Source organism: Schistocerca cancellata, chromosome 7, assembly GCF_023864275.1.
Source record: "Schistocerca cancellata isolate TAMUIC-IGC-003103 chromosome 7, iqSchCanc2.1, whole genome shotgun sequence".
NCBI lineage: Eukaryota > Metazoa > Arthropoda > Insecta > Orthoptera > Acrididae > Schistocerca > Schistocerca cancellata.
Window position 1 is genome coordinate 65,298,254 of NC_064632.1, and position 13,925 is coordinate 65,312,178.

Genomic DNA, 13,925 nt, shown 5'->3' on the forward strand with positions numbered 1-13,925 from the left:
TTGAAAGGAGGATATAAGATGAACATCAACAAAAGCAAAACGAGGATAATGGAATGTAGTCGAATTAAGTCAGGTGATGCTAAGGGAATTAGATTACGAAATGAGACACTTCAAGTAGTAAAGGAGTTTTGCTATTTGGGGAGCAAAATAACTGATGATGGTCGAAGTAGAGAGGATATAAAATGTAGACTGGCGTTGGCAAGGAAAGCGTTTCTGAAGAAGAGAAATTTGTTAACATCGAGTATAGATTTAAGTGCCAGGAAGTCGTTTCGGAAAGTATTTGTATGGAGTGTAGCCATGTATGGAAGTGAAACATGGACGGTAAATAGTTTGGACAAGAAGAGAATAGAAGCTTTCGAAATGTGATGCTACAAAAGAATGCTGAAGATTAGATGGGTAGATCACATAACTAATGAGGAGGTATTGAATAGAATTGGGGAGAAGAGGAGTTTGTAGCACAACTTGACAACAAGGAGGGACCGGTTGGTAGGACATGTTCTGAGGCATCAGGGGATCACAAATTTAGCATTGGAGGGCAGCGTGGAGGGTAAAAATCGAAGAGGGAGACCAGGAGATGAATAAACTAAGCAGATTCAGAAGGATGTAGGTTGCAGTAAGTACTGGGAGATGAAGAAGCTTGCACAGGATAAGAGTAGCATGGAGAGCTGCATCAAACCAGTCTCAGGACTGAAGACCGCAACAAGAACAACAACAACAACAACAACAACAACAACAACAACGACTTCATCCACAATCTCTCTCTCTGCTTTTATTATTCAATTTATTGCAATTTTTTCGACTGTAAAGCATCACTGTGTTGAAGGCAAATAAAGAGAAAACATAGAAATTTATACTACTGTTGCTCTCATTATTCCAAAGCTTTCTGCACCAGAACACAATTGTTTCTCTTGTCAAGATTTAAGAGTTTTTGGTATTGACTGAACAGCCATCACTGATCTTCTTCATCATTTGTGGGATCATTTTATATCTGTTCACAAAAACATTATATGAAAACAACTGTCCTGAAAAATTCTTGGTGCAGTAAGGTCAGATTTATATATGCCACACAGATCATGCTGCTTTGTGTTTCTTATGAGCAAGTGGAAAATAGCGACAGCAATGATGTTATTAAAAGTGGAATGCAGCACATGCTAAAGAACAGGCAATTAAATGCTGGTTAGTACTTTGGTTCAACAACACTGTTCAAAAAACTGCCAATTTGCCAACATTTCTTAACAATAAAGAGACATTAACTACTCGTTCAGATGACTCCATTTTTTCTTCAAGTCTATTTGTAACTATCATTGGACAACAGCTCACTGTCATTATGGTAAGCAAAGATCAGTGGACAGAACATTTTATTGATCACAGGAGTGAAATCATCTTTAATTGGTTGAAAGAACTGTTTAATATTGATTTGACAAGAAGGAAAGGAAGTGAATGTTTTCGGTGAATCCGTGTTTCATTACACAACTATTCTGCTTAGCATGGAGATATGAGATCAGTACAGGTTATAAAATATCAAAGAGGGAAGTGACGGGCCAAAAGAGATAAAGATAGACCATAACTCCTTTATGAAAATTCTTTATGAGTTAAATCACATAACTGATACCTTGGATTTCTGGGAAGTTGTTTTATCACCCAAGAATTGACAGTAAGTGGACAAAAGGGGCCACCTTGCCAGTTACATGTAATTTCTCTTATTTCTTGAATATATTTTTGCACAAGAGGTAGCAAAATGTACTGTAAAACAAGAATTATTTTGTAATTAAGGAATACAAAAAAAGTTCAGTGCTATACTCCACTAACCCATCAGAGACAAAGTCTATGCTCAGAACGAAGAAGAGGGAGTACATCAATTCAATACGACGCCATCCACAATTTGCTAAAAAGATTTAGGGGAACAACCAAAATCTAATGTTGCATAGCTGAGCAGATTTTCAAACATTATCTGCCAAAAAACAAATCATGCCTTTAACAACAGTCATGTCTCTCTGTTTCCCAATTAGGGTTCAACCATGTTACAAACCAGATTGTGAGTGGTACACCAAGATTTATCTTATAGCGTGATAAAATAATTGTTGTATACAGTCATTACTGACAATGATAGATATTCACAATTACAGTACAAGACAAGGAACACCTCTATCTGCTTTACAATATAGGGGGAATCCAGTAATCTGACAGTGACACATTCTACGGAGACAATTAATGTATTCTCTGTTTTCTTAATCACTCCAGCATATGTTGGACATCACATAATAAATTTAAAAAATTCATAGACAAGCTTTTAGATGAAATATACCTAAATAACTGTGGAAGGCAAATTGGTTTTGGAAATACCTGTTACAAGGCAAAGTGACATGTCTTACAGAGTTAAGTGCACCTTAAGGGGTCTGATTTTTTGAATGATACAATTTACTGAATCTGAAACGTGTCATCACTTTTTTGATAAGTGTGATCGTAATTGTACTTCAGGTAAAATGGTACCCTGCAGAGATATTCCTGGAGTTCGATAAACTTAAGTTTTTCCCAAAGAGAGTCAATCAGACATCTTAACTAAACACACTAAATCTTATGTGATTTATGCTGAAAACATACGTTTGGTGGATCAATAGGTGTAAGACTGAAAATACACTGGACTGATAGGCAGTTGTTCCCAATTGTTCATACTCCCCCCCACCCTCCCCCTCCCCACACCAAAAAATTATCTTTTCTCTACCACTTAATATGAATCTCACCTACATCATATAAGAAACATTGAATTTGGCAATGATCGGATGCATGATATCATGACCTGTCCCTCTCCACGTAATAAGGCTGAACAGAGGTGATGTGCTAGTCATTCCACCAACATGTCAACAGGTGTTTGTATGTCCAAGGCTTATGTAGTTATAAATCAATATGGGATAGAATGAAGGGACAAGAACAAAAATAGCCCGTTCCTCTTAAAACTGCATGAAACTGTTGGATCATAATATCCCCATCAAAGTGGGCAGGACACCACCAACATTGCAGCACTGAATAATACAGTGCAAACAGATAGATAATTCAATACAGGACATTCAGTTACAGTCTAGTGATAAGGAACTTGGTATCTTAAGCATTCCTCCCATTCACAGCCAAACTATGCTAAAAATATTAGGTTTTGAATGATAAATCAACAGGATGATCACCCTTGCAGTAGTGTTTTGTGTGTGTGTGTGTGTGTGTGTGTGTGTGTGTGTGTGTGTGTGTGTGTGTGTGTGTGTGTGTGCGTGCGTGTGTGTGTGTGTGTGTGCGTGTGTGTGTGTCTGAAATACTACTTCCAATACAACCATATTTGCTAAAACACTGTAGTCACAATCCAACCTACAGATGGAGGATTATTCTTATTTACACTGATGATTTTGATTAAGTTACACTGCTCTTTTTTCTATATACAGCAGTTTCATAAAAACAAGTAATTCTGCACGAACAGTGACTTACCTGTGAATCCGAGTTCCCTGTCATCTGCATTGTGCCTGAGGCTTTGTGAAACACCATTTTCTACCTCAGGCACTGGGATTCGAGATGTCCGCCGCAATTCTTCAACTGCTGTGTGCCACTTTCCACTTGGAAGTGACTCCACATCACGATCACGATCCCTGTCCCTTTCCTTGTCTCGATCCCTCTCCAATGCATGATGCGATTTCTTACGTGACTCCTTGCGTTTCAACTTGTGTGGTGAAGGTTCAGGCCGACCTGGTCCGGTTTCAGCAGGATCGGGGGAAAATGCAGGAGACTTCCTCACTACACCAACATCTACACTTGGAGAACCATCTTGTTCTTTCAATCGCGCTTTCAATGGTACATCTTCAACATCGTGTTCATTCCGTCGTTCTTTGCACTTCACTTTCACTTTGCCTGCGAGATCACTGCCACCGACACTTGCAGCTGTCCTGTCATTTAAGAAATTACCAGTAGTATCCCTTTTTGATATATCACATTTTGAATAAGTTTTTGTTGAAAGTTTGCTAGTGAGTGCGGGTGATGTAGAAGGAGAATATGTACACGAGATAGCACTTGAATTTGGGGGTTTCTTGATGCGTACAAAAGGACCTGGTGAAGTTGGTGCATGTCCGTCTAAAATTTCAGCACTTTCTTGAGCCTTCTTGATCCTCATTACTGAACCAGGTGCATTCAAGCCATCTGGTACAGTGGCAGACAAGGTTCCTGGTTTCTTTAGTCGCACCAGAGGAGAAGCAGTTGGAGCAGATGTGTTCTCCAAACTACTCAAACTACTAGTGCTTGGCTTCTTTATCCTCATAATTGAAGACGGTGACACATGGTTGGTATTTTCGCTTGGAACTGATAACCCAGGCTTCTTAATTTTAACTACTGGTGGGCTACTCACTTGATTCATACCATCTGGAACCCCAACAACTTTCTTGAATTTTAAAGCCGATCCTGTGCCATCTGCTGCCAAAGCATCACGCACTTTTGAAGAGGAACACTTTAATTTGCCAGAAGAGGATGAAGACGAACGTTTTCCAGAAGCAACACTGGAGGCAGTCTGTGATGAGCCATGTGGTCCACTTATCACATCCTTGTTGGTACTGCCCTGCCACTTTCTGTCCTTGCGGGAGCCTACAACAACAGCAGCATTTCGACCTCTAAGTGATATGTGCAGAGGGGGTACACGAGGCTCTTCACTAGTCTGCCCACTAGCTGCTTGTCCTCCTTGTGCTCCAAAAAGCCGCCCTTGCTGAGTGTGTGCAGCCCTCACCTCCGCTGCTTTTCGGGCTGGGGGTACATTGACAAATGAGACGTCTACCTTGTAAGCAGGTTCACTCTTCTCAAGTTTTAGGCGTAGCCTGATTGACTCTCCCGGTGCAGGGCTTTGAGCAGAATCCCGTGATACCTGTAACAATAAGAATACTGATTAAATACTCACCATGGCAAGGTAGGTATCAATGACCAGAAGTGACAGACAATGAAGAAGTAAAATTGCCTGTTGTAATTTTGAAAGGACTATTGTTACTCTTTCGCAGATAAATTATAGCTCTACGCAGTCGTATACAGTGGTTACCATTAGTAATAGCAGCAAGAGACTAGAATACGGACAGCACTAGTGAATGCCCTTTTTCTTTCATTTAAATAGATCGGCAATGTGTCAGTTTTGCATAGACAAAGGAAAAATGATTATGCAATGAAAGAGAAAATGCATTGAGAGTGCCAAAACAAAAATGATTCAACATTCCTAGCAAATAATGAGGATGGTTCGGAAAATAGCCTCTGTTTGGCTGTACAGAAAAAATTATTATATGTATCTCGAAACTACAGGTTTTTGCTATTTTTCGACATAGCCACCATTTAAATTTAAGTATTTGTCACAGCATTTCGCTAATTTACAAATTTCTCCTCCATAAAAGTCTCCCGCCCTGGCTCCTGGTCAGTCTATCAAGGCATGTTTATGTTCATCATCATTGGCATCGAAGTGCTGCAACACAAGCAACTTCTTCATGTGAGTGAAGAGATGGAAATCACTTGGCACCAAGTTTGGGCTATATGGGAGATGATAAAAAATGTCCCATTTGAATTGCCTCAAAATCTCGAGAGTTTTTCGAACACTGTGCGGATGAGTGTTGCCATGCCAAAACACAACACTGGATGTCGGCATACTGTGATGTTTGTTTTGAATGGCTCACTTAAGTTTCTTCCTAGTTTCACAGTAGACATTTTAAGTGACTGTCATTCCATGCTCTATAAATTCAACCAGCAAGACTCTCTTGGCACACCAAGAAAACCCAGCCATAACGGGGCGGGTTTTCTTCAACTTGCAGGGAGAACTCTTAGGGCTCCAAGCCATCAACTGAAATTCCATTTTTTGTGTTTGTGTATGCCACCCACGTTTCGTCATCATTCACAATTCTCTTCAAAAAATTTCCTTTCATGTAATAGTTTGAAAGCACCTCTGTAAGTAACTTCAATACCCACCAAGCACAGAACTTTCATCAGCCTAAGTTACCAGTAACATCATACAAAACAGTACTAGAAATCTGCGAGAACTGTTTCAGAAAGTTCAGAGATGATGAATCTTTGATTTTCACAAACTGTTTAGTCAATTTTCTTGGAAAGACCATTACTCACAGCTGAAAGCCTAGCACTCTTCTCTACATCATGAGTGTCTGTCTTCTACCACTTTTAAAAAATCGGACCCATTGTCACACCACACCTTCACTCATAATGCCTGGACAGTATACACTACAAAACTATATATGTGTGCTGCTGAAATGTTTTGCACTGAAAGAAATCTTATTACTGTCCACACTTCGCATTCCATGGGATTTTTCTTTTTTATTACAGCTCTCTTATTTTGAGGTTATAACAAGTGAATGTGCAAAAGAACGAGGTTCATACTTTCACATCTGGACGCTTACTGAATACGGGTACATGCAGATGTGACGATGGCACTCCGCGCACGAATACTAGTGCCACAATAAAATGGTGGTTACTTTCTGGAAAACCCTTATTTCTTGTTACAGTGGATAATAAATAGTAGTATTAAACTGATACTGATGCAGGTTAGATTATCTTGGATTAGCAACATATCACAAGAAACGAAATAATTTGTATGCTTTTGGTGAAAATCTTGCAACTTTTAACAGTCTACAAGCACATGCTTTCCTAGTACATTGCTCCACAAACTATGTAACAAATGGCATTGGTCCACTTCTAGACTTACAGGAAAAACAACAGTCGTAATTTAGAAAATGAGTAAACAGAGGAGGGCAAAAGGAGATGGGGAGAGGGAGGGTGGGGGGAGGTAGGGGATAGAGAGGTGGGAGAAAAGATAAGGAGGAAGCAAGGGGGTAGGGGAGAAAAGCGACGATAGGACACGAGGTAGGGAGGGGGAGCAGGAGAGGAGGGAGGGAGAGGATGGGGAGGTAAGGACCGAGGGGGAGTGAAGGACCGAGGGGGAGTGAAGGACCGAGGGGGAGTGAAGGACCGAGGGGGAGTGAAGGACCGAGGGGGAGTGAAGGACCGAGGGGGAGTGAAGGACCGAGGGGGAGTGAAGGACCGAGGGGGAGTGAAGGACCGAGGGGGAGTGAAGGACCGAGGGGGAGTGAAGGACCGAGGGGGAGTGAAGGACCGAGGGGGAGTGAAGGACCGAGGGGGAGTGAAGGACCGAGGGGGAGTGAAGGACCGAGGGGGAGTGAAGGACCGAGGGGGAGGGAAGGACCGAGGGGGAGGGAAGGACCGAGGGGGATGCATGGAGGGAAAGATGGGGAAGAGGGAAAGGGAGAGAGAGGGGGGAGAGAGAGCGGGAGAGAGGGTGGGAGAGAGAGGGTGGGAGAGAGGGTGGGAAGAGAGAGGGGGGAAGAGAGAGGGGGGAAGAGAGAGGGGGAAGAGAGGGGGGGAAGAGAGGGGGGGAAGAGAGGGGGGGAAGAGAGGGGGGGAAGAGAGAGGGGGAAGAGAGAGGGGGAAGAGAGAGGGGGGAGAGAGAGGGCGGGAGAGAGAGGTGGGGAGAGAGGGCGGGAGAGAGAGGGGAGAGGGGGGAGAGAGGGCAGGAGAGAGAGGGGAGAGGGGGGAGAGAGGGCAGGAGAGAGAGAGGGGGGAGAGAGGGCAGGAGAGAGAGGGGGAGAGAGGGCAGGAGAGAGAGGGGGAGAGAGGGCAGGAGAGAGAGGGGGGAGAGAGGGCAGGAGAGAGAGGGGGGAGAGAGGGCAGGGGGGAAAGAGGGCAGGGGGGAGAGAGGGCAGGGGGGAGAGAGGGCAGGGGGGAGAGAGGGCAGGGGGGAGAGAGGGCAGGGGGGAGAGAGGGCAGGGGGGAGAGAGGGCAGGGGGGAGAGAGGGCAGGGGGGAGAGAGGGCAGGGGGGAGAGAGGGCAGGGGGGAGAGAGGGCAGGGGGGAGAGAGGGCAGGGGGGAGAGAGGGCAGGGGGGAGAGAGGGCAGGGGGGAGAGAGGGCAGGGGGGAGAGAGGGGAGAGAGGGCAGGGGGGAGAGAGGGCAGGGGGGAGAGAGGGCAGGGGGGAGAGAGGGCAGGGGGGAGAGAGGGAAGGGGGGAGAGAGGGCAGGGGGGAGAGAGGGAAGGGGGGAGAGAGGGCAGGGGGGAGAGAGGGAAGGGGGGAGAGAGGGCAGGGGGGAGAGAGGGCAGGGGGGAGAGAGGGCAGGGGGGAGAGAGGGCAGGGGGGAGAGAGGGCAGGGGGAGAGAGGGCAGGGGGGAGAGAGGGCAGGGGGAGAGAGGGCAGGGGGGAGAGAGGGCAGGGGGAGAGAGGGCAGGGGGGAGAGAGGGCAGGGGGGAGAGAGGGGAGAGAGGGCAGGAGAGAGAGGGGGGAGAGAGGGCAAGAGACAGAGGGGGGAGAGAGAGGGGGGAGAGAGGGGGGAGAGAGGGCAGGAGACAGAGGGGGGAGAGAGAGGGGGGAGAGAGGGCAGGAGAGAGAGGGGGGAGAGAGGGCAGGAGAGAGAGGGGGGAGAGAGGGCAGGAGAGAGAGGGGGGGAGAGAGGGCAGGAGAGAGAGGGGGGGGAGAGAGGGCAGGAGAGAGAGGGGGGAGAGAGGGCAGGAGAGAGAGGGGGGAGAGAGGGCAGGAGAGAGGGGGGGAGAGAGGGGGGGAGAGAGAGGGCAGGAGAGAGAGGGGGGAGAGAGGGGGGGAGAGGGGGGAGAGAGGGGGGAGAGAGGGGGGAGAGAGGGGGGAGAGGGGGGAGAGAGGGGGGAGAGGGGGGAGAGAGAGGGGGGAGAGAGGGGGGGAGAGGGGGGGAGAGAGAGGGGGGGAGAGAGAGGGGTGAGAGAGGGGGGAGAGAGAGGGGGGAGAGAGAGGGGGGAGAGAGGGGGGAGAGAGAGGGGGGGAGAGAGAGGGGGGAGAGAGGGGGGGAGAGAGAGGGGGGAGAGAGAGCGCAGGGCAGAGAGCGCAGGGCAGAGAGCGCAGGGCAGAGAGCGCAGGGCAGAGAGGGCAGGGGAGAGAGGGCAGGGGAGAGAGGGCAGAGGAGAGAGGGCAGGGGATAGAGGGCAGAGGAGAGAGGGCAGGGGAGAGAGGAGGCAGGGGAGAGAGGGCAGGGGAGAGAGGAGGCAGGAGAGAGGGGGCAGGAGAGAGGGGGCAGGAGAGAGAGGGCAGGAGAGTGGAGGGGAGAGAGGGCAGGAGAGAGAGGGGGGAGAGAGGGCAGGAGAGAGAGGGCAGGTGAGGGGGGAGAGAGGGTAGGGGAGGGGTTAGAGAGGGCAGGTGAGGGGGGTGAGAGGGCAGGTGAGGGAGGAGAGAGGGGGGGAGAGAGGGCAGGTGAGAGGGGAGAGAGGGGGGATAGAGGGCAGGTGAGGGGGGAGAGAGGGGGGGTAGAGGGGGGGATAGAGGGCAGGTGAGGGGGGAGAGAGGGGGGGTAGAGGGGGGGAGATAGGGCAGGTGAGGGGGGAGAGAGGGCAGGTGAGGGGGGAGAGAGGGCGGGGCAGAGATGGCAGGTGAGGGGGGAGAGAGGGCGGGGCAGAGAGGGCAGGTGAGGGGGAGAGAGGGCGGGGGAGGGGGGAGAGAGGGCAGGTGAGGGGGGAGAGAGGGTGGGGCAGAGAGGGCAGGTGAGGGGGGAGAGAGGGTGGGGCAGAGAGGGCAGGTGAGGGGGGAGAGAGGGCGGGGCAGAGAGGGCAGGTGAGGGGGGAGAGAGGGCGGGGGAGAGAGGGCAGGTGAGGGGGGAGAGAGGGCGGGGGAGAGAGGGCAGGTGAGGGGGGAGAGAGGGCGGGGGAGAGAGGGCAGGTGAGGGGGGAGAGAGGGCAGGTGAGGGGGGAGAGAGGGCAGGTGAGGGGGGAGAGAGGGCGGGGGAGAGAGGGCGGGGGAGGGGGGAGAGAGAGGGCGGGGGAGAGAGGGCAGGTGAGGGGGGAGAGAGGGCGGGGGAGAGAGGGCAGGTGAGGGGGGAGAGAGGGCGGGGGAGAGAGGGCAGGTGAGGGGGGAGAGAGGGCGGGGGAGAGAGGGCGGGGGAGAGAGGGCGGGGGAGAGAGGGCGGGGGAGAGAGGGCAGGTGAGGGGGGAGATGGGGGGATAGAGGGCAGGGGAGGGGGAGAGAGGGCAGGGGAGGGGGCAGAGAGGGCAGGGGAGGGGGCAGAGAGGGCAGGGGAGGGGGCAGAGAGGCAGGGGAGGGGGCAGAGAGGGCAGGGGAGGGGGGGAGAGAGGGCAGGTGGTGTGGGCAGGGGAGGGTGGGCGAGAGGGTAGGGGAGGGGGGGAGAGAGGGCTGGGGAGGGGGGAGAGAGGGCTGGGGAGGGGGGGAGAGAGGGCAGGGGAGGGGGGAGAGAGGGCAGGGGAGGGGGGAGAGAGGGCAGTGGAGGGGGGAGAGAGAGGGCAGGGGAGGGGGGAGAGAGAGGGCAGGGGACGGGGGAGAGAGAGGGCAGGGGAGGGGGGAGAGAGAGGGCAGGGGAGGGGGGAGAGAGAGGGCAGGGGAGGGGGGAGAGAGAGGGCAGGGGAGGGGGGAGAGAGAGGGCAGGGGAGGGGGGAGAGAGGGCAGGGGAGGGGGGAGAGAGGGCAGGGGAGGGGGGAGAGAGGGCAGGGGAGGGGGGAGAGGGAGGGCAGGAGAGAGAGGGCAGGAGAGAGAGGGCAGGAGAGAGAGGGCAGGAGAGAGAGGGCAGGAGTGAGGGGGAGAGAGACGGCAGGAGAGAGAGGGCAGGAGAGAGAGGGCAGAAGAGAGAGGGCAGAAGAGAGAGGGCAGAAGAGAGAGGGCAGAAGAGGGAGGGCAGAAGAGGGAGGGCAGAAGAGGGAGGGCAGAAGAGGGAGGGCAGAAGAGGGAGGGGGAGAGAGAGGGCAGGAGAGAGAGGGGGAGAGAGAGGGCAGGAGAAGGGGGAAGAGAGAGAGGGCAGGAGAGAGAGGGCAGAAAAGAGAGGGGGGAGAGAGAGGGCAGGAGAAGGGGGAAGAGAGAGAGGGCAGAAGAGAGAGGGGGGAGAGAGAGGGCAGGAGAAGGGGGAGAGAGAGGGCAGGAGAAGGGGGAAGAGAGAGAGGGCAGGAGAGAGAGGGGGGAGAGAGTGGGCAGGAGAGGGGGAGAGAGTGGGCAGGAGAGGGGGGGATAGTGGGCAGGAGGGGGGGATAGTGGGCAGGAGGGGGGGATAGTGGGCAGGAGGGGGGGATAGTGGGCAGGAGGGGGGGATAGTGGGCAGGAGGGGTGATAGTGGGCAGGAGGGGGGATAGTGGGCAGGAGGGGGGGATAGTGGGCAGGAGGGGGGATAGTGGGCAGGAGAGGGGGGGATAGTGGGCAGGAGAGGGGGGGATAGTGGGCAGGAGAGGGGGAGAGAGAGGGCAGGAGAGGGGGAGAGAGAGGGCAGGAGAGGGGGAGAGAGAGGGCAGGAGAGAGAATGCGGAGTGGGGGAGAGAGGGCAGGAGAGAGAGAAGGGGGTGACAAGGGAGGTGGGAGGGTAAGGAAGGTGAAGAGAGGGCAGGGGAGGGGGGAGAGAGGAGAAAGGGAGGGGGAGAGGGTGGGCAGGGGAGGGTTTGAGAGGGAGGGCAGGGGAGGGTTTGAGAGGGATGGCTGGGGTGGGGGCGGGCAGGAGAGGGGGGAGTGAGGGAGGGCATGGGATGGTAGAGAGGGTGGGCAGGGGAGGGGGGAGGGTGGGCAGGGGAGGGGGGAGGGTGGGCAGGGAAGTGTGGAGAGGGTGGGCAGGGGAGGGGGGAGGGTGGGCAGGGGAGTGTGGGCAGGGGAGTGGGGAGAGGGTGGGCAGGGGAGTGGGGAGATGGTGGGCAGGGGGATGGGGGAGAGAGGGTGGGCAGGGGAGGGGGAGAGAGTGTAGGCAGGGGAGGGTCGAGGGCAGGGGAGGGGAGCGAGAGGGGGTGGGCAGGGGAGAGGCCAGGGGAGGGGAGAGTGGAAGGCTAGGGGAGAGGAGATAGAGTGGGTGGCCAGGGGAGGGGAGAGAGAGGGGGTGGCCAGGGGAGGGGAGAGAGAGGGGGTGGCCAGGGGAGGGGAGAGAGAGGGGGAGGCCAGGGGAGGGGAGAGAGAGGGGGTGGCCAGGGGAGGTGGGAGAGGGCAGGGGAGGGGAGAGAGAGGGGGTGGCCAGGGGAAGTGGGAGAGGGGGGAGGCCAGGGGTTGGGGGAGAGGGTGAGATCAGGGGAGGGCAGAGAGAGGGGATGGCCCGGGGAGGCGAGAGAGGGGTCACGGCCAGGGGAGGGGAGAGGGGGAGGGCAGAGGAGAGGGGGGAGGGCAGGGGAAAGATGAGGGAGGACAGGGGAGGGGAAAGAATGGCGAGGGCAGGGGAGGGAAAAGAGTGGGAGGGCAGGGGAGGGGAAAGAGTGGGAGGGCAGGGGAGAGCAGGGGGTGGGCAGGGGAGGGGAGAGTGGGGGGAGGGCAGGGGAGAGAGGGAGGGCAGGGGGAGAGAGAGAGGGAGGGAGGGCAGGGGGAGAGAGAGAGGGAGGGAGGGCAGGGAGAGAGAGAGAGGGAGGGAGGGCAGGGGGGAGAGCGAGAGAGCATGAGGGAAGGGGGGAGGGCAGCGGAGGGAGGGAAGGGGGGAGGGCAGCGGAGGGAGGAAGGGAGTGAGAGAGAGGGGGAGGGAGGGCAGGGGAGAGAGAGGGGGGAGGGCAGGGGAGAGAGAGAGGGAAGGTGGGCAGGGGAGAGAGAGAGGGAAGGTGGGCAGGGGAGAGAGAGGGCAGGAGAGAGAGGGGGAGACAGAGGGCAGGAGAGAGAGGGGGAGACAGAGGGCAGGAGAGAGAGGGGGGAGAGGTTGGGCAGGAGAGAGGGCAGGAGAGAGAGGGGAGAGAGAGGGCAGGAGAGAGAGGGGGAGAGAGAGAGCAGGAGGAAGGGGGGGGAGAGAGAGAGAGAGGGAGAGAGAGAGGGAGAGAGAGAGAGAGAGAGAGAGAGAGAGAGAGAGCAGGAGGGAAAGGGGGAGGGAGAGATCATTTACCTTGGAACGTGGATGCCTAGATGGCATGGATGATTCACTGCCAGTGGAACGAACAGTAGCTTCTGAGTCTGACTGATCAGTAGTTGTTGTGTCAGCTCTCCGTGATACTGTACTGCTCACGTCGTCGTCATCATCCGAAAACACAGAGTTGGACCGATCATTGAGAGGAGATGGAAAGCAGAAGAATGGGTCGTCTGCAGCCGCTGTAGATGCCTCTGTCTCGCCGTCTGAGCCACTGTCACTAGCTACTGGCTCTAAGTGGCCTGTCAGTGGATTAATGAGGAACTGACGTTTCTTCCCAGATGATGTTAGTTCTGATGGAGGTGACGCTGGTGGTTCAGGTGCTGATGGTGGAGAAACTGGTGGTGACATGGCTGGCCTTGGCCTGGATTCAGTGGAAATCCGGTAACTGTAAGGTGGAGCTGTCCCTCGTGGCCACTGACTGGGAGCACTATGTCGAGCTTTCGAAGCTTCAGGCACAGCTGGTCTCATATCTGCAAATCTTTGAAAATCTGCGCCTGGCATCTTCTGTGGTCGCAACTGACTTGCTGATTCTTTCGCTGGGATTTGGTTGACACGCTGCTGTTGAGGTCGGATGACCGGTTGAGCAGTGCGAGGATACGGTGGGGGATTTGTTGGTAGTGAATTCTGTTGCTGCTGAAATGAAGATCCCTGAGGGCGAGGAGGTGCAGGACTGGGAGCAGGCAAAGGTCGTTGCTGGGCACGGGGAGCCTGAAGGGTGTGTAGGGAACCACTATACGTTTTCTGCTGCTGTTGCTGTGCAGATTGTTGAGGCACTGGTTGCTGGTTCTGTTGAAGTGAAGTGCCTGACACAGGTGGTGCCTGTTGCAGACGAGAATGACCAGAAGGAAGTGGATGGGAGACAGGGCCATCAGCTGGAGGTGATGCCGGAACACCCGCAAAGGCAGAACGAGGGTGATGTGCGAGTTTTCCCGGCGGGGCTGGAGATGCTGGGACCTCCGAAGGCACAGAAATGAGGGAACCGTCAGACTTTCGCCGAACAGCAGTATGTAACTGTTGCTGCTGTTGCTGTTGAACAACCAGTGCTGCACGAGCTCTGGCCTGCCTATCAGCCAACACTGTGGAGGCATTTTGGCAG

At 53.7% G+C, this 13,925-nt stretch overlaps 1 protein-coding gene across 1 annotated transcript in view; it reads right to left on the reverse strand.

The window, feature by feature from the left end:
- LOC126092646 (nascent polypeptide-associated complex subunit alpha, muscle-specific form-like) overlaps positions 1 to 13,925 on the reverse strand; it is a 61,045-nt gene that overhangs the window by 30,815 nt on the left and 16,305 nt on the right. The window contains 2 exon segments of the mRNA XM_049908368.1: positions 3,469 to 4,882; positions 12,806 to 13,924. Of these exon segments, the coding sequence (XP_049764325.1) occupies positions 3,469 to 4,882; positions 12,806 to 13,924 (2,533 nt within the window).